We start from the raw sequence: 26,353 nt of genomic DNA on the forward strand, positions 1-26,353 counted from the left end.
TTGGGGTTAAGTGACTTGCCCAAGGTTACACAGCTAGTAAGTGTTAAGTGTCTGCAGCTGGATTTGAATTCAGGTCCTTCTGACTCCAGGGTTGGTGTTCTATTCACTGTACCACTTAGCCATCCCATTTTTATAAATTTGACTTAATTCCCTATCCCTTATCAGAGAAACTCAGTGTAAGATTTTTTTTTTTTAGTTTCATGCTGCTAACTTTGACTGCATTGTCTTGGTTGTACAAAAAAGGATTAATTTCATATAATCCAAATTACCCATTTTATTTCATGTGATCCTCTTTGTTTGGTCATAAACTCTTTCCTTTATTCATGGATCTGACAGGTAAATTTTTCCATGCTCCCTAATTTGCTTATGATATCACCATTTATAGTCTAAAGCATGTATCCATTTTGACCTTATCTTGATATATTTTAAAATGATGGTTTATGCCCACTTTCTGCCAAACCGCTCTCCAGTTTTCCTAGCAATTTTTGTGAAATTGTTAGCTCTTTTCCCAAAAGTTTGAATCTTTTCATTTATCAAACACTAGATTACTATGGTGACTTACTACTGTATGTCGTGTACCTAATCTGTTCCACTGATCCACCACTCTGGTTCTTAGCCAGTACCAAATTCTGTGATGATTACCATTTTGTAATATATTTTGAAATCTGGTACTTTTAGGCCATCTTCCTTCACATTTTATTTTCATTGTTTTCCTAATATGGACATTTCCTTTGTTCTTGATGATGAAAAATTTTTTTTTGAGCCCTACAAAACAGTTCTTTGGCAGTTTTATTGGTATGGCACTGGATAAATTAATTTAGGCAAAATTTCATTTTTATTATATTGGCCTTGCCTACTCATAAGTGATTAATTTTTCTCCACTTGTGTAGATCTGTTTTTATTTGTGTGAAAATTGTTTTGTAATTGTGTGCATATAGTTCTTGAGTTTGTCTTGGCAGGGAAAATCCCAAGTATTTTATGTTGTTAACAGTTATTTAAAATGGAATTTCTCTAACTCTTCCTGCTGTGTTTTGTTGGCAATATATAGAAATGCTGAAGAATATTTTCCTTTTTTTTCTTTTAAGTTTTAAGACATGTCAACTGTGCACGTGCACTATGTTCCTGGCAAATTGAACTAATGGCCTCTTCCATAATACTCTCTCCCTCATTTAACATCCTGCACTGTTCTGATTCAGTGCTTTTACTGTAATAATTTAACTTACTCCCGGATCAGCTGAATGCCCATTCATCCTTTAAGTACAAATTCAAATGCCATACCTTTAATGAAGTCTTTCTTAATCACCTCAGACTGCGCATAGTATTTGATTTGCATCTCTTACTTAGAATAATCCTGAGTCATTTTTTCCAGTGACTTTTTTTCATATGGCTTAATAACTGGTCAATTTCATGTGTGTATAGAATATTTCTTATTTAGTTTTACTGTTTGCATCATTCCCTTTATAGTATTCTTTATATATTGGGGACTTAATGAATATTTGTTCAGCTAATTGTACCTTTGGTCATGCTGCTATTCTAGAAATTGAGCAGAATTCATGTGACAGAAGAGGTGTGTGTGTGTGTGTGTGTGTGTGTGTGTGTGTGTGTGTGTGTGTTTATAGACAGAACTCAGTGCCATGTCTAACAGCATTGATTGCTTCCATTGAAATAGTATAAAAATAAATGGTTTTAGGTGTCAGTAGTTACATTGCTAGAATTTGGTGGTTATATTTTTTCCTCAGGTAATTGGTTGAATGTTACTGTGGAATTTTAAAATTTGGTGTTTTGGTTAAGGTATTACTTATGCTTCATCTGTGTAAGTAATGACCCAGTTTAAGCAATAGTGAGCTATTGGAGTGTTTTTGTGTTTTAACTCATGGGATCTTTGTTAATTTTCTTCCATAAAAAAAAAAAAAATTTGTCCAAAAGTTATATGTAAATTCCCAGTTGGGAGATGTTTTTAGTTTTAATTTACTGAAGGAATCCTTGATATTTTTTAGCTTACAGAAAACAATAAAATAAAGTTGGCCTGTAATTTTTCTCTCATTCCATCAAAATCTTTATTTGAGCTTTTAGCGGTAGAGTAGAGTGATTTGAATTCTCCTATTCTTGTGAATTTTTTTTAATGCTTTTTCATATAGTTGATGTAGCAATCAACTAAGCCTCATGCTGGTGGTAGGTAGTGGAAGAAAGGTGAAGAACTGTAGAGTCTAAATTAACCAAAAGCTGAACAATCATTTCTTGAATATTTGAAAGTTGACAACTAATAGCTTTACTAATAATCTTATATATTTATATTTCCATACAAGTAACCATAGTTTTACCCCCATTTCTTCTTTCCCTGAAGAAATTTGATAAGACTAAAAACCAAATAAAACACAAGACTAAAAATAATGCATACAAAAGTTGAAAATTGAACTGGCTATATATGATGCCTTTTTTTGGTTTATGGGAAATTGTGGTTTGTGGGTAGATAAGTTAATCAGCATTCATCATTACTCATCTAGTCTAAATCCTTACTAAGTTCAACTAAGAAGATACTTGCAAGGCAGCTATAATGTTTATTTAGTAAGAAATATTTGGCATTACGTAAAAGTGTTTATAGTGGAAATTTGTAAATGTTCATCATGTTTAATTTGATGAAATAAAATGCTACAGTAAATTTCTCATTCGTGATGTCTAATTTTACATGCCACTTTTTTATAGTATTATCTTCACTTAATAATCATGAGGGGTCTGTTTGTACAAAAATATTTATAGCAGCTCTTTTCATGGTGGCAAAGAATTGGAAATCAAGGGGATGCCCATTAGTTGGGGAATGACTGAATAAGTTGTGGTGTATGAATGTAATGGAATGCTATTGTGCTGTAAGAAATGAGCAGACAGACTTTATATTTACCTGGAGAGACTTATATAAACTGATGCTGAGTGAGGAGAGCAGAACCAGGAGAACTTTGTACACAATTACAGACACATCGTATCTGTGAGAACTAACTTGGATAGACTGGGCTCCTCTTAGTGATGCAAGGTTATAAGATGACTCCAGAAGACTCATGATGGAAAGGGAAAGCCTCATCCAGAGAAAGAACCACAGAGTCTGAATGCAGATTGAAGCAAACTTCTTGCTCTCTTTTTTTTGTTTTGTTTTGTTTGGTGTCCTCTTTCTCATTGTTTACTCCATTGGTTATAATCCCTCTTTACAACTTGACTAATGTTTAATGTGAAGATATTTGTAGATCCTGTATTTGATTGCATGCTGCCATGGGGGGAGGGGAGAAGAGGAGGGGGGAAAATTTGAAACTCAAGGGATTGTGGAACTGAATGTTGCAAACCAAAATAAATAAAGTTTAAAAAAATAATAATCATGAAGTTTTATGTTTGGGACTAAGCTGAATTAAATTGAAATTATTTTATTTAAGTGGTGTGTACATTATTCTGATTCTTCATACCCACCAAGGATAATTTTTAATCTTGTGAGTATGATCTAGATGCAGCTCAGTTGCTCAGTGGTAGAGAATACTGGACTTGAAATAAGGAAGAATGGAATTCAAATCCTCCCACTGACACTTAGTACATGGTCTTGAGCAAGTCATTTAACCTTGCTCTGTCCTGGGTTTCTCATTTGTAAAATGAGGACATTGGACATTACGGCCTATAAGGGCTTTTCCAACTCTAAATCTGTTATCCTGTCTTCTAGATGTTGTAGTTAACTTTTGTGTTAGTTTAGTGACTTATAGTTAAAAACTTAAGCTTCCTTAACCACAAACATGCTACTGTAAGTTTTTCTAATTACCCCATAGATCCATTAAATGAAGTCTTCTTTTCTCTTATTTCTCATTATATTGGCTTTCAGATTGATTGTTGTTATATTTGAGAATAGCAGGGGAAAAGAGAGGAAGCAAAATTTATTTTGCTTATTTTGCTCTTTGTTTCCATAATTAGTAAAGTTTCATGATGTGTTATATTAAGACATAAATAAAATTAGACTTTTTATTAATGCTTGCATTCATTTATTTAATATATGCTCATACTATAAGTATTGCTAATATAAATAAGTTTCTTCTCCTCTTCCTCCTTCTATGATAATTAGCAGTTCTTGATGCATTTTAGTTTTTAAAGTACACAAAAGCTTAAGAAAATGTGGAAGAAACCATAATGATATGAACAGTATAATGTTTACTTTATCATTGCCACTTGAAAATACTTAAATTTTGCTTTGTGTTAAGTGTTTTACAAATAATTCATTTGATCCTTACAACAACCCTGGGAAATAGGTACTAATATGATCTCCTTTTTACAAAAGTTGGGAAATCTGAAGCAGAGTTTTAGCAACTTGTCCAACATAGCGAATATCTAAGTCTGAGTGTTTTTCCTGACTTCAGGCCCAGCAGTCTTGTCTACTACACCATTCTCTGCTTTAATTAATCAATTTTTTTTTTGTACTAGGGTGTCAGACTGACTAAAATTAATCTTGATGTAAAAGTTTAAATAAATTTCAATTCCTCTTCATCTTGTGTTGTGGCATCTTCATATATTGTTCTATTAATGGATGGCCAGTAATAGATGAAGCAGAGAGATTAGATATCTATCAGCTGTCTACCAAAAGAATGGGATAAATAGATTCCTAAAACAGTATTTATCTGGTTATAATAAAAGCTCAAATAACCTATATCAGGTGCATAAGTATTTTCCTCTGATATGGGTTATTTTATTCCCTTCTCCATACCTGTCTCAGCCCAATTGGTCCACAAGTTTTCTCTCTATCTGGTTTGATGACATTATTCCTCCTCAGTCCTGTTCTGGATTATAAATCATAGACTAGGATCTATTTCCTGTTAACACCTACACAATATTTGAAGTTTTACACATCATTGTCTTTGTAATAATATTACTGTATGAGGTGAGGTGAGCCAGTACTTTTGCCTCTGAAAAACCTCAGAAAGTCAGAGTGCTTTGGCTGGATTCACACTGAGAGCTAGTGTTAAAGCAGAGGTTGGTGCTTAGGTAACCAAACTTCAGGCCCCGCACGCTTTTTCCTTGCGTTAATTTTCCTCCTCTCCTTGACTTACAGAGTTTTGTCTCTGAAGAGAATTCATTGACCTCTGCTTTGTTCTGGTGACCAGGATGTAGTAAATGTACCATCTGAGTATGTTACAAGTTATTAAAAATCTCTTAATTGCCAGATTGATGATCTTTGTAAAGTCCTCCTTGGCTTTTTTTTTCTTGACGTTGTTAAATGCATTCTTTTACTGGATATTTTTTTTTCTCTCCAGTTTCTCCTTCTGACAACTCTGTTCTGTTGTTTCTCCTACCTGTCTGACTATGCTTCTCACTTCTCATTATTCATGTCAGTCAGTCCACAAGTATTTATGAAGTACTTCTTGTGTGCCAGGCACTCTAATAGGTACTGCAGATACAATTGCAGACAGAGTAAAACAATCTGCTCGCAAGAAGCATGGAATGGTCTCCCTCCTCAGCTCAGCCTTCTGGCTTTCTTCAAGTCCCAACTAAAATCACATCTTCTACAAGAGGCCTTTCCCAACTCCTCTTAATTCTAGGTGTTCTTTCTGTTAATTATTTCCTGTTTTTCTGGTATGTAGTTTGTACAAATTTGTTTGCTTGCTCCATTAAGAGTATGAGCTTCTTGAAGGCAGAGACTATCTTTTGTCCTTTCTTTGTAGCCCTGGCAGTTAATGCATGCTTACCGACTGACTTCCACAAGGGAGTTTGGAAAAGGGAAGCGTGTTTCAGGAGAAAGATAATGAGTTGAGTTTTAGACATGCTGAGTTTACGATATCTCCAGAACATTAATTTTCAAATGTTCAGTAGGTCATTGTTGATCATGGGACTGGGACTCTTGTATCCTTAAGCCCTTGAGAACTAATGAGCTTATCAAAAGAAATTCCTTTGGAATCTCATGTCATTGAATTAATGAGTTCTCGAGTCTTTTAAAGTTTTCTTTTTAATATTGTCATTATGTAAATTCTTCTGCTACTATTTATTTTTTTCTAAATTCACACAGATTTTCTCTGAAACCCTTTTATCATATTTGATAATAAAATATTCCATTACATTCATGTACCTCAATTTATTTAGTCATTCCCCTGTAAGTAGCCTCTTGGTTTCCAGTTATTTGCAATAAAAAAGAACTGCTATGAATATTGTGGGTGTGGGTATGGGTGTAGGTGTGTGTGTGTGGGTGTGCGTGAGCACACGTGTACTTTTTTTTTTTTTTAATCTTTGGGACAAGAAACTCCTGGCATATCAGTCAGTGGTTCAAAGAGCATTTATTGACTTTTGGAGGAGAAATTTTTAAGTTTGTTTCCAGAATGGTTGTAACTTCATACCTCCACAAACAGTTTATTAGTGGGCCCGTTTCCATCAAGCTCTTATAATTGTTTGTTTCAGGGTAGGGGGTATTTGGTCATCTTTCCAAATCTCACAGGTTTGAGTCCCTGACCATGGGGCCTCTGGGTTGCCTCACATTGGACCATGGTGTTGCTTTTTTTCCCCCACACTGCAAATTAGCAGGATTGCTCCAAGCATTTTATTTAGCCTCAGTTCCTTCACCTGTAAAATATAAGAACGATATTTGTTAGCATTTTGCAACCCGAAAGTTGTATACCCATCAAAAACAAGAAAATACCATATGACATGTACTCCTACTTCACCATCAAGCTTGGGGCCTATTCTTTGTGTAACTGCATTACAAATAATCAGCTCTATCCACAAGTAGAAACTGATTTAGAACGTCTCAAAGCATCCCATGTCTGTGTATTTTTAAACCTAAGTAAACCTAAGTTTTAAACCTAAGAGGTAACTAAGGGTAATGGACCCGCAGGCAGCTCTAGATATGCTCATCATGAATAAGTCAGTTAAGTATATCCTAAGAGTTAATAAGATTCCCTTGTGGTTGGGGGCTGCAGTCAAGAAATCTTCATTCATTCTTGCTATTTTTTTTCTTGGCAGAACAGACATGTCTAATAGATTTGTATTACTTAGATGATGAAGGGATCTAGTATTGAATTGCTGAAGGAGAGTAAAGAAGGATAGCATTTGGGAAATCTTGTAGCACTTATAGTGATCCCAAAATGCTCCCTGACATCAACTAATGTTTTAAATTTGTATTCCTACTTTGACGCTATGTAGAGCAAATCATGGAAAGCCATGGCTAATCATGAGAGGCTCTGAAATTACCTGACACCCAAAGGGCAACGAAAATATTTATGGTGGGTATACAAAGTCTGTATCTTATTACCAACAATGATTTTTACATGCAAGAATCTTGGCTCTGATACTTAGTATCTTTTTGACCTTGAGCAAGTTGCTAAATCTCTTCTGGGCTTCAGTTTCTTTATCTCTAAAATTAGAGAATTTGAGTACATGATCTTTGAAGTTGCTTCCAGTTCTATTTCTAGGAGTTATAGTCTGAAGTTTCAGAAATGAGAGTAGAAAAGCAGCAAGTGGGCTGGTCATCTACTAAAGCATGAGACAATAAATTTGGTGCCCTGGGATTCATGAAGTATTGAAAATCCTAGAAGTCTTCCGTGTGTTTGGGTCTCAGTGGAAGATTTATGGAAGTGCATGGACAAAAACCACGTTGAGGTGGAGCCAAGATTGCGGAGTAAAAGCAGGGACTTGCTTGAGTTCTCCCCCAAACCTCTCTCCAAATGCCCATAAAAAATTACTCTAAACAAATTCTTGAGCAGCAGAACCCACAAAATGACAATGAAACAAATTTCCAGCCCAAGACAGCCTGGAAGGTCAACAGGAAAGGTCTGTCTGAGAGAAGAGTGGAGTCCAGTGCGAGCCACACCAGCACAGACAGAACCAGAGCAGGCCTCAGGGGACAAAATCACTAGCTGCTATGAAGATTTCCAGATTTCTCAACCCATAAATGCCAAAGACTACTTAGAATGTCAGTAGGATAGGTCTGTCAGGCCTGGGTGAGAGAGGAGTCTGGTCTGGTCCCAGCTCCAGGGCAGTGGCAGATGCAGCAACAAGTGGTGGTAAAGGACAGCTGCAGCTGCTTCCAGAGCTCTCAACCCACAGATGGGGGGGCAGTCAGATGACTGATCAGAGAGGCATTGCAGGGATCTCTTTGCTGGCACTGAGGCAGGATTCTCTTGCTCTGGCCATGCTTGCATCCAGGTTGCAGTCCCGGGTGGTGGTTCTGGGGTGAGGAGAAGCAATGGTGCATAGCGGAGCTTGTGGCAGCAATGTAGCGGGAATCCTCCTCACAGTTCCAAAGCAGAAAAGAGTTCTTGTGGTTACTCAGAGACCAGAGCACAGGCCAGGAAAGGAATAAACATCTCTCTTTTGATCTTACCACCTTGGAAGAGCTGAATATTTACAGGTCCCTAGAAGTATCTCAGAAAATACCCCTGGACCTTGGAAAGCAGAGTCTTACCTTAACAAAGAAAAAAGAGCTAAGTAATTGCCTGGAAAAAAGTCAGACTATATAATCTTACTTTGGTGACAAGGAAGTTTAAAACATACGAACAGAAGAAGACAACAAAGTCAAAGCTCCTACATCAAAAGCCTCCAAGAAAAATATGAATTCGTCTCAGATGATGGAAGAAGTCAGAAAGGATTTTGAAAATCAAGTAAGGAAAACAGAGGAAAAATTGGGAAGAAAAGTAATAGTGATTCAAGAAAATCATGAAAAATGAGTCAATAGCTTGCTAAAGGAAACCTGGAAAAATGCTGAAGAAAATAACTCCTTAAAAATAAACTAACCCAAATGTCAAAAGAGGTCCAAAAAGCCAAGGAGGATAAGAATGCCTTAAAAAGCATAATTGGCCATATGGAAAAGGAAGTCCAAAAGCTCACTGAAAAAAAAAATTCCTTAAAAATTAGAATGGAGCAAATGGAAACTACAGATTTTACAAGAAATCAAGAAATTATTAAACAAAACCAAAAGAATGAAAAAAATAGAAAATGTGAAGTATTTCATTGGAAAAACAGCTGACCTGGAAAATAGATCCAGGAGAGAGAATTTTAAAATTATTGGACTCCCTGAAATCCATGATTAAAAAAGAGCCTAGACGTCATCTTTCAAAAAATCATGAAGGAAAACTGCCCTGATATTCTAGAACCAGAGAACAAAATAGAAATTGGAAGAATTCACCAAGCACATCATGAAAGGAATTCTAACAGGAAATCTGTAGCCAGATTCCAGAGTTTCCAGGTCAGGGAGAAACTATTGAAAAGTCAGAAAGAAATAATTCAGGTACTGTGGAACCAATCAGGATTACACAAGATTTAGCAGCTTCTACATTACAGGATTGGAGTGCTTGGAATATGATATTCCAGAAGTCAAAGCAACTAGAATTAAAACCAAGAATCACCTACCCAGGAAAACTGAGTATAATTCTTCAGGGGAAAATATGGACATTCAGTGAAATAGAGGACTGTCAAGTATTCTTGGTGAATGACTGTCAAGTATTCTTGGTGACTAGAGCTGAATAGAAGATTTTGACTTCCAAATACAAGAATCAAGAGAAGCATGAAAAGGTAAACAAGAAAGAGAAATCATAAAGGACTTAGTAAAGTTGAACTGATATTTATAACTCATGAGACCTTTCTCGGTGTTAGGAGAGTTGGAGGGGTGAGTTGAATATGAAGGGATGTTATCTAAAAAATAAAATTAAGAGATGAGAGAGAAATGTAATGGGAGAAGGAGAAAGGTAGAGGTAGAATGAGGTAAATTATCTCACATAAAAGAGACAAGAAAAAACTTACTTTGGAGGGGAAGAGGGGGGAAGTGAAAGGGAATGAGTGAACCTTACTCTCATTGGATTTGGCTTAAGAAGGGAATAGCATAGACACTCAGTTGGGTATGAAAATCTCTCTTATTGTACAGAAAAGTAGGGCTTAATGGTGGGGGCGATAATAGAAGGGAGGGCAAATGCAAGATGGGGGCAGTCAGAAGCAAACACTTTTAAGGAGGACAGGGTCAAAGGGAGAGAATAGAATAAATGGAGGGAAGGATGGAATAGAGGGAAATATAGTTAGTCTTTCATAACGTGACTATTTTGGAAGTGTTTTGCATAACTACACTTGTGTAACCTATATCAAATTGCTTGCCTTCCCAATGAGGGTGGATGAGGAGGGAAGAAGGGAGAGAATGTGGAACTCAAAGTTTTAAAAATAAATGTTAAAAATCATTTTTATGTGCAACTGGGAAATAAGATATACAGGCAGTGGGGTATAGAAATCTATCCTGTCCTACAGGAAAATAGAAGGGAAGGGGATAAGAGAAGGGGAAGTGGGAAGATAGAAGGAAGGGGTAATCAGAATGTACACTGCCCTGGGGTAGGGGTAGGGGATAGATGGGCAGAAAATTTGGGACTCAGTATCTTGTGGAAGTGAATATTGAAAACTAAAAATAAATTATAAGGACAAGTTTAAAAAATTAAAAGGAAAAGGACATATATGTACAAAAATATTTTTAGCAACTCTTTTCTCCAGGCAAAGAATTAGAAATTGAAGGCATTCCCATCAGTTGGGGAATGACTGAACAAGCTGTGGTAGGTGATTATAAAGGAATACATTATTATGCTATAAGAAATGATGGGCAAGATGCTGTCGGAGACAGCCTGCAAAGATTTACATGTTTTGATGCAAAGTGAAATGTACTATGTACAAAGTAACAACATTATTATAAGATGACCAGCTATGAAAGGTTTAGCCATTGTCAACAATATAAAAAACATTGTTCATGCCCAAATAAAGAACTGATGGTGTCTGAATATCGGTTGGTACAATTTTTTAAAAATAATTTTCTTGGGTCTTTTTTTTTTGTCTCTTTCACAACATGACTGTCATGAATATGTCTTGCAAGAAAATAAAAAAGAATTTAGTTCTCTTTTTTGGGGGGGGAATAATTATTGATGGTAGAATAAATCCATATGCTTGCTCCTGGCCGGGGGGAAACTACATTGATTAAGTCATAGTGGATAGGCTATAGGCTATCTGCCTCAGTATATAGAATGTCTCACATTGAAGAGAACAGAACTGCTAATATGTGCTTGAGAGTAGGAAGCATAGTTCATTAATGTTTGCAATTCCCTCATAGTCTCTTACAATGCTTTATAAACAATAGATGCTCTGTAATCATTTGTTATATATGATTGTATTACCTGTAATATTAAGAAACTTCGATACTTGGTTAATTTTTGGGGATTTGAACAAGGGAAATTGAAGTGACTAATGTGAAATCCTGTAGGACAAGCCTTATTGCTTCTAGAAACCTCAGAAAAGTTGGGCTAAAAAAATAGTTCTCACAGCCCTGTAGCAGTTTGTTTTATTTTTGAAACTTTAAAAAAAAAGTATTTACCACTGCCCAAGAAACATGATTCTTATTTTGGTTATCATATTTGAATATTTACTCTCTGTTGCTATCTTCATTTTCAACGTAAATTTTCTTATTTCCCTCTAAGACTTTTTTCAGAGAATTAAATTTTACCAATGAAATATGACTTGACTGTATGACCAAGTTGTTTTAAAATTATGTAGAATTTTTTACACTCGGCTATTTAATAAATTTTTGGCTATTATACAGAAAGCTATTGTATGCTTTTCTGAAGTGTATACCATTTAGTATTTCTGATATAAGGGGATTATTGATAAATTTCATGATTTATCAGTAAACATTTTTGCAGAATTTATTATGGAAAAGGAAGAGTATTCAAGAAGAGTTATTTTGGGACAAGCATATTCTCTCCTAGAACACTACATAGTAACTCCCATCAGGTATAATACTCTATACGATATTGGGCAATTATAAGCATAACTCAGTCCACTTTCACTTTAGTCACTTAATGCTTGTGCAGTATAAGCATCTACGGTTTGCCAAAGAATACTGGCAGCTTCTTCAAATTACCAGCAATAACAACTTTCAGGAAGGAACAGAAACCTAATGATACTTTCAGCAGTGCCCATGTACTCCATTTTACTTCCATTATTCTGGGGGAAAAAGAGGTGTGACTGATAATAGTGTTGTTAAACTAAATTAGGTTATTAATACTTTCACATTAACTTTCCTAAAATTCTGTTTTCAATAATTTAACAGAAACATTACCACTTGAAAAAAATCTGTTCTTTATAGTCCACCATTCAAGGCTATGCAGTGCTTTCCTTCTTAACTTTATTCCTTACTACCTTCCTATGTATATCTTTACTATGTATCTTCTTCATATGTGTATCTATCACTTCAGTGTTTTTTGTGTTTGCCACTTAACTTAGAATGTTCTATTCCTTTAAGACTGGACAAGTCACGTACTCATCTGTAAACTAAGGGACTTAGTCTGTGTGGTCTCTAAGATCCTTTCCAGCTCTAAATCCATAATCCAATAATCCTTGTATCTTTCTCCTTACCTATCCTTTAAGACTTAGCTCAAAACCTCCTTCCATAGAGCTTTCCTGCCAACTCTGGCCTGATGTATTCTTTCTCCTCTGAAATGCTGTAGCTATTTTTGTCTGCATAGTTGAATTGAATTTGTATCTTTTATTTCCTCTGCTGCCTCTAGCATAGTACCTTGTGCATAAGTTCTCATATATTTGAAGAGATCCCTGAGGGAGAAATTATAGAGCAAGTAAAGCAGTCAACCAAGGATTGAGCCTGGGAATTCTCTGTTAGAGGGAATGAGAATGAAGTGATTAAAAACAGAGGAAAATGAAGATAAAAAGAGAAAATGACAGAACTAAGATAGCATAGTGTACAATATAGTGTATTCTTTAGGAGGCAAATTCTTGTTCGGGACATCGAGATTGGTAGGATTAGGTTCATGATTGGAAATGTGACTGTGTTTCATTTTATTCAAATGAAACAACGTATACAAGGAGTGGAAGATAGCACTGTATATTACAGCAGTGGTTTCTTCTGCAAAAATCCACAGACAGGAAGGTAGGACTATGGTGGAGAGTCCTGAGGTGATGATCAAGAAAAGGAGAAACAGAAATGATACAGTCATAAAATATGATACAGATGACCAAGTTGCAGGAATAACAGATGCTGACTGAGAAACAACACAAATTTGACTTACTGGTGAATTGCACTTCAACTATATGGATATTTCCTGCAATGTTATTTCTTCCAGATAGAACAGTTTATTTTTATGATAGTTTCATTCACTAAAACTTAGTGAGGAAGCAATAAGAACTGATTTTTTTTTTTTTATTAATGAGGAAATACTGATTGCTGAATTAGAAAGTTTGGAAACTAGAAGGAAGTGGTCATTCTGTCTTCAAATTTTTGAGAAAGAAAGAAAGAATTCTCAATATAATCTGACATTAAAATAATAGCAGAGTGTGTGTATACAGAGAGAAGTTTAAGGTTAATGAAGTATTTTACATTTGTTATCTCTTTGAATTCCCAAAATAAACTTGTGTGGTAGGTTCCTTTATTGTCCCTATTTTACAGATTAGGAGACTTGGGTTAAAGAAGTTAAGTGACTTGCCCAGGATGGCATAGCTAGTAAATATTTGAGGCAGAATTCAAACTATTGTCTTCTTGACTCCAAGTCCAACACTATGCCACTTGCCCAGCAGTATGCTCTAACTTTGAGGATCTGGAGATAGGGACTTAATTTGTGATAATATTGTTGTAGATTACTCTCTGATACAGCAATACTCTAGCAATGCAAGTTAGCATCTGTTGGATAAGTTATAGTTTTAAAGCTGCCTAGAGAACTGAGGGGCAAATGATTAGCACAGCCAGAATGTTACACAGAATCACATATCCTGGCCTTCCTGGTTTCCAGACCAACTCTTTGTTCACTATGCACATCTACCTTTAGGGAAAGCAGATTTCAAAGGAGTAAAAAGGAAAATAGATGAAATTCAATGACCTACACAAAATTCTTCAGAGGAAATGGGATTAAGTTTGATGATTAGTGCTCAAGAATGAAATTCTAACATGAAAATAAATTATTCCAATCAGAGAAAAGAGGAAGCTGTTTAAAGAGATAAGTGTTAGTGGAAGAACAAACACACTATCCACCTTAGGCTTTTTAAAATAGACTTTTAGAAAAGCTTTCACCAGGGACAGTAAACTGAGGATATATACTATAAGACAACAGAAACCTATAAGAATTCCATATCTCAGGCAGGTAGGTGGAGCAGTGAATAGAGCACGGGTCCTGGAGTCAGGAGGACCTGAGTTCAAATCCGGCCTCAGATACAACACAAAAACTAGCTGTGTGACCTTGAGCAAGTCACTTAACCCCAGCTGCCCTCCCCCTAAAAAAACAAGCCAAAAAAAAAAAGAATTCCATATCTCATAAGTAGTTGATGGTGGCATTAAACATGAGCATGTTTAATGCGTGGAATGTGTAGAGTCTTGGGAAGTCAGAAAGTCAACTTTCTTTTTTCCCTTCTTTCCTGCAAAGGAAGGAGGTACAAGAAAGAACAGATAGGAAAGAGTGAACATTGAGTAAATGCACATGCACGCACTCACACACACACACACACACACACACACACAATTTAGGAGATTTATAATAGAGGACACTTACATGCCTTTAATGATTTGAGGTACCTAGGGTCAAATGCCAGCATTCTGAAAACTGGTTCATATATTTGCTTAGTTACTATCAGTGATTATTTCAAGTACATCTAGAAAAGTGCCACAGTACTGGAGGACAAATGTCTCTTTTTCAAAAAGATGAGAAACTTGAGTCAGCAAATTAGAGGTCAGCAGTAAGGGTAGAGGTAAGGGACCAATGAATTCAATATTATAGTGAACACCCAGATTAGGAGATTCTCTAGCAATGTAGGTCAAACTCTGATCTTCAACTTAGCCTGAGTAAGGTTAAGTGACTTGCCCATAAGTCAGTGAACTTGGCTTACTTCTTGAAAATGTTGTAGAACTGTTTTCCCAAGTTGTGGGAAAAGCACTCTTGGGAGTCTGCGGTATTATTAAAAGAAATATTTGTATATGTGCCAAATATTGTCATCTTGATCATTAATATATCTGCTGTAGACCATCTACATATCTTTTACTTGGATGTATTAATATTTTTCAAATGTAATTAGATACAGTGTTGATTAATAACATACATTATAATTCTGTTTCTTATATTCACTATATTGGAAATCACATTGCTATACATTTACCCCAAGGATATCAAAGACAGAAAAAAAAAGTCCCATATATAATTAATATATTTACAGCAACACTTGAATGTAATGTTCTTCCTTTGTTAGAAATGCAGAATATGAAGAATCAAGAGATTAATAAGAATAGAAGATTGGTGACTCGTTTACATAACGATAATAATTTTAATTCATTGGGAGCTTTTGAGATTACCAAGCTAAGAGAGGAAGAAAAGAGAAAAAATTGAGAGCAAAGCCTTTGGGATTACATAATTTCTGGGCTGTTGAATGGTTGTTCACCTGAGGAAACTAAGAAGAGATAGACATACAGATGGGATGAGAACAGAGAGGAAACAGTGCAGACAAACATTGAAAGGAAAGAATTATTCAGGAAGAGAGGATGAGTTGTAGTGTCAAATGCCACAGAAAGGTTAAGATGGATGATTGAGAAAAAAACTTTATATTTGACAAAAAGCAGTCACTGTTATTTTAATTATTTTTAATGTCTTTTCTTTTTATATCACCTGTTTTCCATTATATTTCTCTACTGCTTCCTACCAGAAAAGCCATCCTTTTAACAAAAAATAGTAAAGAGAAATCAATTAGTAAATTCAGAAGAATTTTTGTGTCTAAAGTACAACTCTAATCACTATGCTGTGTGCTAGAGATAAAAAGACAAAAATAAAATGATACACAGTCCCAGCTCTGTTCTTCCTCATGTTCTATCAAGCAAGATAATATATACATATATTATATAGAATAAATAGAACATTGACTGAAAGTAGTTAGGAGAGGAGAACACTATCAGCTGAGGGGATCAGAAAAGGCTTTGTGTAAGGTGAAATTTGAGCTGAGACTTGAAAGAAATGAGGGATGTTATGAGGCAGATATAAAATACATTCCAACCCATGGGGGCTACCAGTGCAAAGCAACAGAGACAAGAGTTGAAATAAGTATGTGTGCAGAACTAAGATAATGCTAGTTTGGCTATATTGTAAAGTAAAGGAATATAGGAGGTGGGAGGATGAACTAGTAGCCCATTGACACTAATATTGTATTAGGCACTGTGCAAAGCCCCAGGGCTACAAATCTAAATAAGCAAGATAGTTTGAAGAAAGACAACATCTCAGGGGGAAGAGGGCAGGGAAATAAAAAACTGCAGAAGAGAAATGTGATGTGAGGAAGTCCAGGAAGATTAGTGGAATAAAATAAGACTGGAAAGATACTCTCGAGGCAGGAGGTGAAAGGCTTAAAAAACCAAGCAAATGTATTCTAGAAGGCAGTAGGATGGCACTATAGTTTATCTTGTAGAGTGACGTGGTGAGAATTGTGCTTAAGGAAAATCACAGCTTTGGCAGCTTTGTGGAAGATCAGTTGGAATGATGTGGTGGTAAGGTTTGAGTCACATTGGTCAATTTGTAGGCCATTACAGTAGTCAATGTATGAGGTGATAAGTGCTTAAATTTAAATGCAAACTATGTGCAAAGCATTGTGCTAAAGCCTGGGGATACAAATAAAAAGACAAGATTGTCCCAGTGTTGAAAGAGGCCGTTTCTAATAAAGGGAAAAAACACCTAGAGAAGGTTTCCATTTCAAGTCAGATGGAAAGAACCAGTAGTTTTTAGGGTACAGTCTTTAGTGTCATTTTCTCTGGGGAAAAAAAAAAAAAACAACATACCTCTTTCTGACCTTGATTTATTTGACAGTGCCACAAACTTGGGTGATTAGAATTTTTTTTTTCCTGAGTCTTCTGCCATTCTTGTGACTTAGGTAACTGGGGCTAGAGGCTAGAAGACAGCTGCTGCACTGCATCTCCACTAGCGTTGCTTTCCTATACCATGGTTTTGAGGGCCAATTAGAACCAAGGCCAGTGTTATGGGGTTCAGGACGGGGTGGGGAACTTTGCTGTTCCTTGGGCCCTTAGTCGTTGACCTGACTATACTTGGGTCTGAGAGGAGATGAGAATTGAGCTGGTGGGAGTCATTTGACCTATGCGTATGCTGCTGCTTCTGTCTTCCTCATGATGCCTTGATGCTTCAGTTAGTCTGATTTATATGCCAAGGCACAGGCAATTGGTCAACTGGTGGTGATGTTGGTGGCAGAGATGGCAAGCCACTACTACACAGGGATTGTTCCTTTGGATGATGGGTGATTTTGAGGACCAGGCTCGAAGCAGGTCTGGTTGTCAATGGAGTGCTGCAGTTTCTGGAGTACTTGTGAGTTGAAAGACAGTAATCTCTTGGTGAGGATGAGAGGGAATGGTATCAAGGATGCATTTAGAAGGTTTGGGCTTATTGTCAATGATCTCAAGAAGTTGTGAAATGAGAAGGGTCAAAGATAGAAGTTAGAACAAAAATTGATAGATTCATCACTTATGCAAATGATAGAAAGAATAATGTAATAGTAAGAGGTTGGATTTAATTTAATTTAGCAAACATTTATTGCATCCTGTGTGCAAAGCATTGTTCTTGGCCCTGGGAATTCATAGACAAAAATTAAATAGTCTTTTCTTTCAAGGAGCTTATGTTTTGTTGAATAACATCCCATTTTTATATTCAGTGTTTTTGAATTTGCAGCATACTTTCTTTCTAATAACCCCTGGAGGTGGGTAGTATTAGTATTATCTTCTACATTTTATAGATTGAAGAAAGCAGCAATGTGAACCCAAAGCTAATAAGTATCTGAGAGGGGCTTCAAATTCAGGTCACCTGAATAGTTATGCTGTCCTCTCTAATAGGAGACATATTTAGGATCCTAGAAGATCTCAAGAAGCCAGAATAATAAGAAGAATACAATTGGATGATTTCTGTGCAAAATAAATGTTCCAACCTAAACTTGGATTCCAGGAATCAACTTCAGAAGTGTATAAGAAAAAAATGTATGGTTAATAAACAGTTTTCATGTAAAACTTATATTTCCTTTAGTGGGACATTAGATTCAATAAGAAACAACCATGTAACATGGTATTCAAAACACATAATGCAATTATTTTTGTTGTTCATTCATTTCTGTTGTATCCAACATTTGGCCCCATTTGGGGTTTCTTAACAAAGATGCTAGAGTGGTTTACCATTTACTTCACCAGCTAATTTTGCAGATGAAGAAACTAAGACAAACAGGATTAAGTGACTTGCCCAGGGTCATGCAGCTAGTAGGTGTCTGAGGCCAAATTTGAACTCAGGTCTTCTTGACTTCAGGCCTGGTGCTCTACGCCACCTGTTTACTATACCACCTCTTTGGAAGTCTGACTGTACTGTACCCTAATCAAACCACTTCTGGATTATGATAGTCACTCCTGGATACCTCATTTTATAAGAAACATGGGGCATTCTACAGCAGGCAAACCAGAGTGGCCAGGGGTCCTTAAAATCATGCCATTCATGAAATTCCAGTGTTCATTTTGGAGAATTGAAGACTTACTGGCAATTGGTTGCTGGACTCAAGTATTTGAAGGACTTTGGTATGGAGCAGATTAGACTCTTTTGCTTGGGTCTGGAGAGCAGAACTCTCAGCAATGGGGCAATATTGCAGAGTTGGAATTAGATTGAGTTAAATTGTTTGGAATAAAGTGTTAATAAATTGCTTTCTGGTTCCTCCCCTTCATGGGCCATTTTATTGAGGCAGTAGAATTAGAGTCACAAGCCCCACCTTTGAATCTTTGCTCTGCAATTTTTTTTCACTTTTTTTTTTTTATTAATTTGTTTGTTTCCTTTTAGTTTACAGTATTCAATTCCACAATTCCTTGAGTTTCACATTTTGTCCCCCTCCCCTACTCCACCACGGCGGCTTATAGTCGAGTATAGGATCTGTAAATACTTTCACATTATACATTAGTCAGGTTATAAGGACGGATTGTACCAGCTGGAATGAAAAATGATAAAGAGAATATAAAACCAAATAAGAGAAGGAAAAAGATCAGGTATTTTGCTTCCACCTGGATATAAACTTAGTTCTTTCTCTGGATGCACATATTTCTCTCCATCATGAGTCTTTTGGGATTGACTTATATCACTGCATTGCTGAGAAGAGTCCAGTCTATCAAAGTTGGTCATCACACATATGTTGTGTCTGTAATTGTGTACAAATTTCTCCTGGTTCTACTCTTCTGGCATCATTTTCCTCATCTTTTCAATACAAGACCCTTCCAGATCTAAATTTATAATACTAGGGAACACAAATTTTTCTGTCATTTAAAATTGTTACATTAAAGTATAGTGTATTGACTCAAGAGGTAGAGGGTTTCCGCTTATTAGAGGTCTCCAAATGAAGTCTGGATGATCACTGTTTGGGGACTGTTACTTGGGTATAGAGCTCCTGTCTTGTCTTTTAGCCATTAGGTTATGTGATTCTGTGAAATGTTTTCTTAATTTCTTTGTCATCTTCCAGTAATTACAGTAGCACTAAAAGGAAATAATGGAGCTTAGAGCCAGTGTTATTCTTAATCTATCATTCCTTGCATTTCTTTCTGTTTGACATTGCATTTATGCAAGAATATCATGCTCTTGGAGCACAGTGCTCAGGTGGATACAGTGACCTACACTTTTTAATATCAATTCTTATAAATGCACATATTTTCAATGATAAAAATTCCTTTCCACATAACTTAAATATTTTTTCACATGAAATCATGTTACTCTACACACTATTCTTTTACTCAATTTTCTCCTCCCAAATATTCATCTTTTGAAATCCAACTCATCTAGACTCAACTAAAAATGCTTTATCTTCCAAGAAGACTTAAGTCAACCCAACTTTGTCCCCACAGTCAGAAATGAATTCTCTATCCTCAAACTTCCTTGAGTACTTTATAACCTGTTATAATCTTAATGGTTTCTATTGAAATAGATTGAATATAGTTAAAATCTAGTGAGTTAATAAATTTTTAAAAAAATTAGTTTAATTAAAATATATTGGCAGGGAGGGGGAGAAAGAGAGACAAAGGGAAGACAGAGAACACCCCTGTTGGGGCGACAAGAGACAAAGTCTTAATTATTTTCCCTCAACATTGAACACAGCAATATGCACATAATAATTGTTTAAGAAATAGTTATTGAATGGATACTACGTTAAAGGGTTTAAAAAATCTTCCCAAATAGTGTATCAGTATCCTAGATCTAGGTTCTGTATTCACCTCTTCATTTATCTTTCTTTGTGATCTTAGCATGTCATTTTATCCTGGCCTTTCAGTTTCCTTCTCTGGAAGAGATTTACATAGATGATCTCAAACGTTCTTACTTTATATTAAATTTTGAGATTCAGTTAAATCAGCATTCTTCCCATGTATCAGATGTAAGGGTGGTATTAAAGCATGTGGAATTTAAGTTACTGAACAGAAGGACCTTTGCATATTTAGAGTAATGTATTTTAGCTAAGACGTGTAAAATCTGAGAATTTCTTAATTGTTTCATGATTGCTCTTATATATGATTCGTTGAATTTATAGTTTATGATTGATATGCAGTAAGGAATTTTGGTTGGTCTTGTCACAAATCTGGATTTATCCCATTCTAAGCAAGCTCCTTATATAAAAATAAACCGGGGGTGGGGAACCTGCAGCCTTGAGGCCACATGTGGCCCTCTAGGTCCTCAGCTGGGCCTCTTGGATCCAAACTTCACAGAACAAATTCCTGACAGGTATAAGAGGTACAGGATATTTCCCATAAAGTGTTATAAAATAACTGTTCACTGTTGGTCTAAATGTGCACTTTACTAAACTTGTTTTGGTATGTGGAAAATGGAATTTTAACAAATCCCAGATGGGATTTGTTCTGTGAAATTGGGATTCAATCAAAGGGCCCCAGTTGAAGACCTAGAGGGCGACATGTGGCCTTAAGGCCGCAGGTTTCCCACACCTAGAATAAATGTTTAACATATCATTAAAAGTTTAATTTATTCACAAAGGAACATCTTAAAATAAGGAAGAATGATGAAATGTTAAATCTCAGCTCGATTAAGAATAAAGCTGTATTACACTCCTAATCTCCATTAGTTTTTATTTTTCACTATTTTAAGAGATGATTTTGTTAGTAGAGTTATTTGGGCTTGTTTATCAAAAAAAACGGAAAAATTTTAAAAACAATTAATTATAATTCTTTCCTCTAAAAATATATTGTAATAAGAAGATTTCCACTCAAAACTTAAATTGCATTCGGGTTCTTATTTTTTTATTTCACCCCTCCTTTTCTACTGTCAAAGATACTAACCTATGACAAGATTAGTAGTTGCTAACTTTATTTTATTTATAGTCAATTTCACATTGTTTTTTTAATTGAACTCTATCTGCCACATATGCAATTGTACCAATACTTTGCAGGTGGGGATTTTGTTCCCTACTGGATCAGCTCCTTGACATAGGGTTTGTCTCACTTTGGTTATCTTGTGAACATGAAAGACCACTTGCTTACAGTAGCCTACATCATAATAATTTCAAGTAAACAATTTTCTCCCTCACGCAGGAATAAAATACCATACATAATATCTTTTAAGAGTTTGTTGTTCTGAAAAGCATTTTTTACTAAGGTTCTCATTTTTGTATGTTTTTTTTTCTTTTTTCTTAACAGTCTGTGGTGGATGACTGGATTGAATCATATAAACAGGACAGGGACATAGCACTTCTGGATTTAATCAACTTCTTTATCCAGTGTTCAGGATGTCGAGGTACAGAATCTTGCCGAAAAAAGTGTTACAAAACTATTGGTCTAAATGTACATTTTTACTAAAGTTATTTTGGTATGTAGAAAATGGAATGCTAATCCATCTCCATTTTTATAGCAAATTATTTGCATGTGTTGTGTAAATCATGGAGTTTTACTGTGGCATCTTTATGCTAAAGTAAGTTATTGATTCAAAAAATTATATAAGGTTGTTAAAATAGATTTGTGTTCAGCTTTAGTTACATATTATAGAAGTAAGATGTTGAAAGTTCTGAAATGAAATTTATTTAAGTGTAAATTTTTAATTGGAAAATAAGCCTAAAATTCTGTTTATTATACTATTTTTACCTGTAGTTTCATCTCATATGTTAATCATTCTAGACTATTTTGAACATTCAATTTTGTTCAGAAATTATAAATAACACTAGGAATAATTGGGCACTGTTGTCTTAATTAAAACTAGCCGTGTGACCTTGGTCAAGTCACTTAACCACAATCCCCCTTCTCACACCCCCCCCCCCCCAAATGTGCTCATCTAGAGTAATCATTATACCTTTAAAACCATTCTTTGGATCTCTAGTAATGCAACTAGTTAGATCCTGACTCAGACACCAATATTCTACTATGTAATGGAAATTGTAGCTTCTATCCTCTTCTCAAGGAATTGTTTCTTATCCTCTCTAAGATCAATACTTGTTTAGAAAACCATCTTCCTATCATTGACAAATACACCTCTGCCTTGGGTCGTGTCAGGATCTCATATTATTAATTGGCCTTTTCTCAATTTATCTTTTTCCTGCTATGTATTTTAACCACTACCAGGATTCCTTTAACATCTATTTCCTACCTTTTTGCTCTTAGTTTATATTTCCAATTATATGTTCATTTTACATTTTTAGCTTTGATCTAGAATTCATTTTTATTTAAATTGTTAATCCATTATTATAATGTTATTCATTACCTTAGTATTATTTTATTAGATGTAATAAAATATCAGTAATAAGCAGAGCAAATAGAAGCCATGATCATTAAACTTTACCTTGCTTCCTTTTGCCTAGTTTCTTAAGCACAAAAAAAAAAAAATCCAAACAATTATCTGTCCACATATATTTAAAATGTTATACTTAATGCAATAATCTCCCAAGTTTTTTTGTGGTACCTCTCTAATTTGTGGAGATGACCTTGGTTTCATAGACCATGCTAGTAGAGTACAAATTCTAGAAGGTCCTTTTAAACCATGGTTCTATTAATGAACATGTGTTCTTTTTGTTTTTTAATGTGTTTTATCAGAGGTCAAGCCTACTTACTTCTTTTTAGCAAGTTCATTACCGGCTTATCTATTTTTATGCTTTGAAAAAATCTCTTAACTCATAGATTTGGGCATCTTTTCTGATTGGTACAAACTGTGACCTATCTATACTTTTTTTATCTTATGTAACTCATCCATATCTTCTTACGAATCTTTCACAAGAAGCCTACCCAGTATAAAAGGGACCTTTCTGTAAGTCTCTTGACCTTGCATGAATATCAGTGAAACATTTAAGCTTTCCATCTGTTACATATCACTCAAGCACTATGACTGGCTCATCTTTTCCCCCCATTTTTTCTTCTCCTGTGTAATGCTTCATTGCTAATAAGAATTTCAGAGTTGGTGATCTTAGTAGCTGTTTTGTCCAATCTGTATTTGATAAAGAGCCCCCAGTACAACATACTCAGTAAGTGCTCATTCAGCCTCTGCTTGAAAACTTCCACTGAGGGAGAACCCACCACCTCCTAAGGCTGGCTATGCTAATTTTGTCCAACTCTTAGTTGTTGAGAAGTTTTTCTTTATATCAAGCTCAAATTTGCCTTCATGCGGTTCTGAACTTGGTTCTGTTCTCTAGGGCCAAACAGAAGAAACCTAGTATCTTATCAACATGACAGCCTTTTACATGCTTGAAGATAGCTATTGTAACTCATTTGAACCATTTCTCTTTTTTGTCTTAATATAACCAAATTCCTTCAGGCTTTTTTCATATGTTATGGACCTAAGGCCTTTCTCCACTTTTGCTCTTCTCTAGATGATCTGTAGTTTATTAATGTCCTTTCTAAAAGATAATATCCAGAACTGAAAACAGCTTTCCAGATATGACCTCATCAGGAAAGAATATAGTGGAACTAAAGCGTCCTTATTCCTAGGAGCTATATGCCTAGCTAGTAATAGAGCATACCAATACCAAAATTGCATCTCTTCACCATCTTTTGGGTGACACTGGCCTCTAATTTTTGAGAGATTGAGTCTTCAGAGATATACTCATAACTTGAATTGTAACATATAATGACACTGATAAATATACTCACGTTACAAAATATGTCATTGTTTCATGGAGAAGCTTGAAATCACTAAAAATGATACAATTTTAGCAACACAGTTAAGTCGACCTTTCACTGTTCAGATCTGGGCCCAACTCATTTGTCAGTCTTCAGTCTAAGCTATATTTTCTTATTGGCCATACAACTGCGTGTGTGTGTGTATGTGTGTGTGTGTAATTAGGATAAATTTTTTTATTAATCATTTTGGATCTCATTTAGTAGGCTTCACAAAGTTGCATGCCTTGGTGAGATGTCATCTGAAAACTGGAGCATATGGAGTAATTCGCCATTTCTAGGGAATGCCTGTTATATTTGACTGCCATATGGGACATCCTCTGTGACAGAGGAAAATATTTTTGGTGAATATGTATGTCCATTTTTCACATGGTCATTAAACATATATAAATCTATTAATTTTTTCAAGGAATTGCATGATTTTAACTCACTATCAAAGGAGAGAAAATAAAAATAATTAGTTATATAATATTATTACTCACAATTATCTTTCAGCAAAACTTATGCTAAATGGTATGATTATCTACAGAAATACATAATGTCCCATTAGCATTTTTTTTTGCCATCTTAATCCTAGAGCAAGCCATAAATGATATATTAAAGGGGGAGAGCCTTAATCAAGGATGATTTATAAGTGAAATTCCAACAAACATTTAAATAACAATTAATAACTAATTTAAGAAAATTGTTCCCAATAATTATAAAAGGGAATACTTGACCACACTCATTTTATAAAACTATGTAATCCTAATGCTCAAACCAAGTAACCATAAAGAAAAAGAAATAAAAATCTTATTAATGCAATTTTGAAAAAATTAACAAAGCCACTACAGAATTTTATCCAAATAAGTGCTCACTGTGACAAGCTGGATATTGTAAAAAGCAGGTCACCATCACCTATTAATCATCTTTCTGCCTCTTTCTCTGGGTCCTAATGGAGGGAGGGAATGTTAACAGTAGTGGGCCCCAGAGTAGGGCCATTCCAGTGACATCTAGAGAACAGAAGGTAGTCGAGAAGGAAACTTAAACCAGTGGACGGTTTTGAAAATTACTTGTATAGTAAGTAGATTTCATTTTTTTTAAAAGCTAAAAGTATGAAGTGGAGATTCATAATTCAATGTAGAATCTTTATGGTGTTTTCTGGTATGTAAGAAAATGCACATCCTAAAACACATGTGATAGACTGATAATCCTTGTATTGACAGCAGTGATCCCCTTTGTTAACTCTGCTAGCCCTGCCTCCCTAATTGTGGGAATGATTTTCTGACTGAATGCAGTACTTTTTGGATGATACAGTACTGACGCTTTTTTGTTACTCAACAAATACTTAATGAGTACCTGTTTTTTGATCAGTATTATGGAAGGAGGAAAAAAATAATAATTTACCTTTATAATACTTTAAGATTTCACAAAAGTTTTACATAAGGGCAATGCTTGTAGAGTGTAGTAGAGGTAATAAATGAAATACATAGGCATAAATATTAGAGACAATTTAATGAATGTCAATATGTATCCTGAAGTTTATACTTCATTTGGAGAGAAGAAAATGCCATGCCTCTTCTGCCTTTATCCTTGCAAAAGGACCAGAAACCCTTATTCTTAGTTGCTTATATATATAACATTTAATCAGTAAAATCTGAGACTCTTTATCTGGATTCCCACCAATGAGTAAGACCCCAGAGCTTAATTACATCTCTCTTTCCAGCTTCTAGGATACCACCTGAAAGGTGAGAAGTAATTTTCTAATTCAGTCAGGTCAAGTTTCTGCTTGTGTGCTTCCCCAAGATTGTCATTTGAAATCATTTAGTCAGCCAGTCTTGTTTGGTATTATAAAGGGATATTTACTAAGGTGAGGCAGGAATAACAGTTTGTATATTCTCCCTCCATCCTCCCCCCAAGGGAAAAAAAAAATCTGTAACACACTTTTTAGAAGAATATACAGAATCCAAGAGAAAATGGATTGAGCCTTAGATACTCCATGTGTCAAAGGAGTAACTGATAGGTCCTGGTTGCTAGAAGACTTTTTCTTCTCTTTGTGTGGTGTCAAGGAATTCTTTGCAAAATTCTATAGAAATGTAAAGTTCTGTGTTGTGTTTTGGATGGTTGCAGTGGTTTTAATGAACTCAAGGTATATTTGGAAATATTGGTAGCCCCCAAGCCTCTGTTTAACTTACACCTTTCAAAATCTGGTTCTAGCCTCCTTTTACAGTCTTGTTATTCATAATTTACCTGCACACC

General features: G+C 35.3%; 1 protein-coding gene across 5 annotated transcripts in view; it reads left to right on the forward strand.

The window, feature by feature from the left end:
- The window catches only part of STAG1 (STAG1 cohesin complex component), a 385,691-nt gene that overhangs the window by 168,621 nt on the left and 190,717 nt on the right, over positions 1-26,353 (forward strand). For 4 of the 5 annotated variants that reach the window (XM_069063916.1, XM_069063915.1, XM_069063914.1 and 1 more), the window contains one exon: positions 21,656-21,752. The exons of the other annotated variant lie outside the window; for it this stretch is intronic. In XM_069063916.1, coding sequence (XP_068920017.1) covers positions 21,656-21,752 — 97 coding nt within the window. The remainder of the gene's footprint in view (positions 1-21,655; positions 21,753-26,353) is intronic. 5 annotated transcript variants of the gene reach the window in all.

This window comes from Petaurus breviceps, unplaced genomic scaffold (assembly GCF_028583685.1).
Source record: "Petaurus breviceps papuanus isolate PSGF00001 unplaced genomic scaffold, PetGlider_PUasm1.0 90604, whole genome shotgun sequence".
NCBI classification, from domain to species: Eukaryota; Metazoa; Chordata; class Mammalia; order Diprotodontia; family Petauridae; genus Petaurus; species Petaurus breviceps.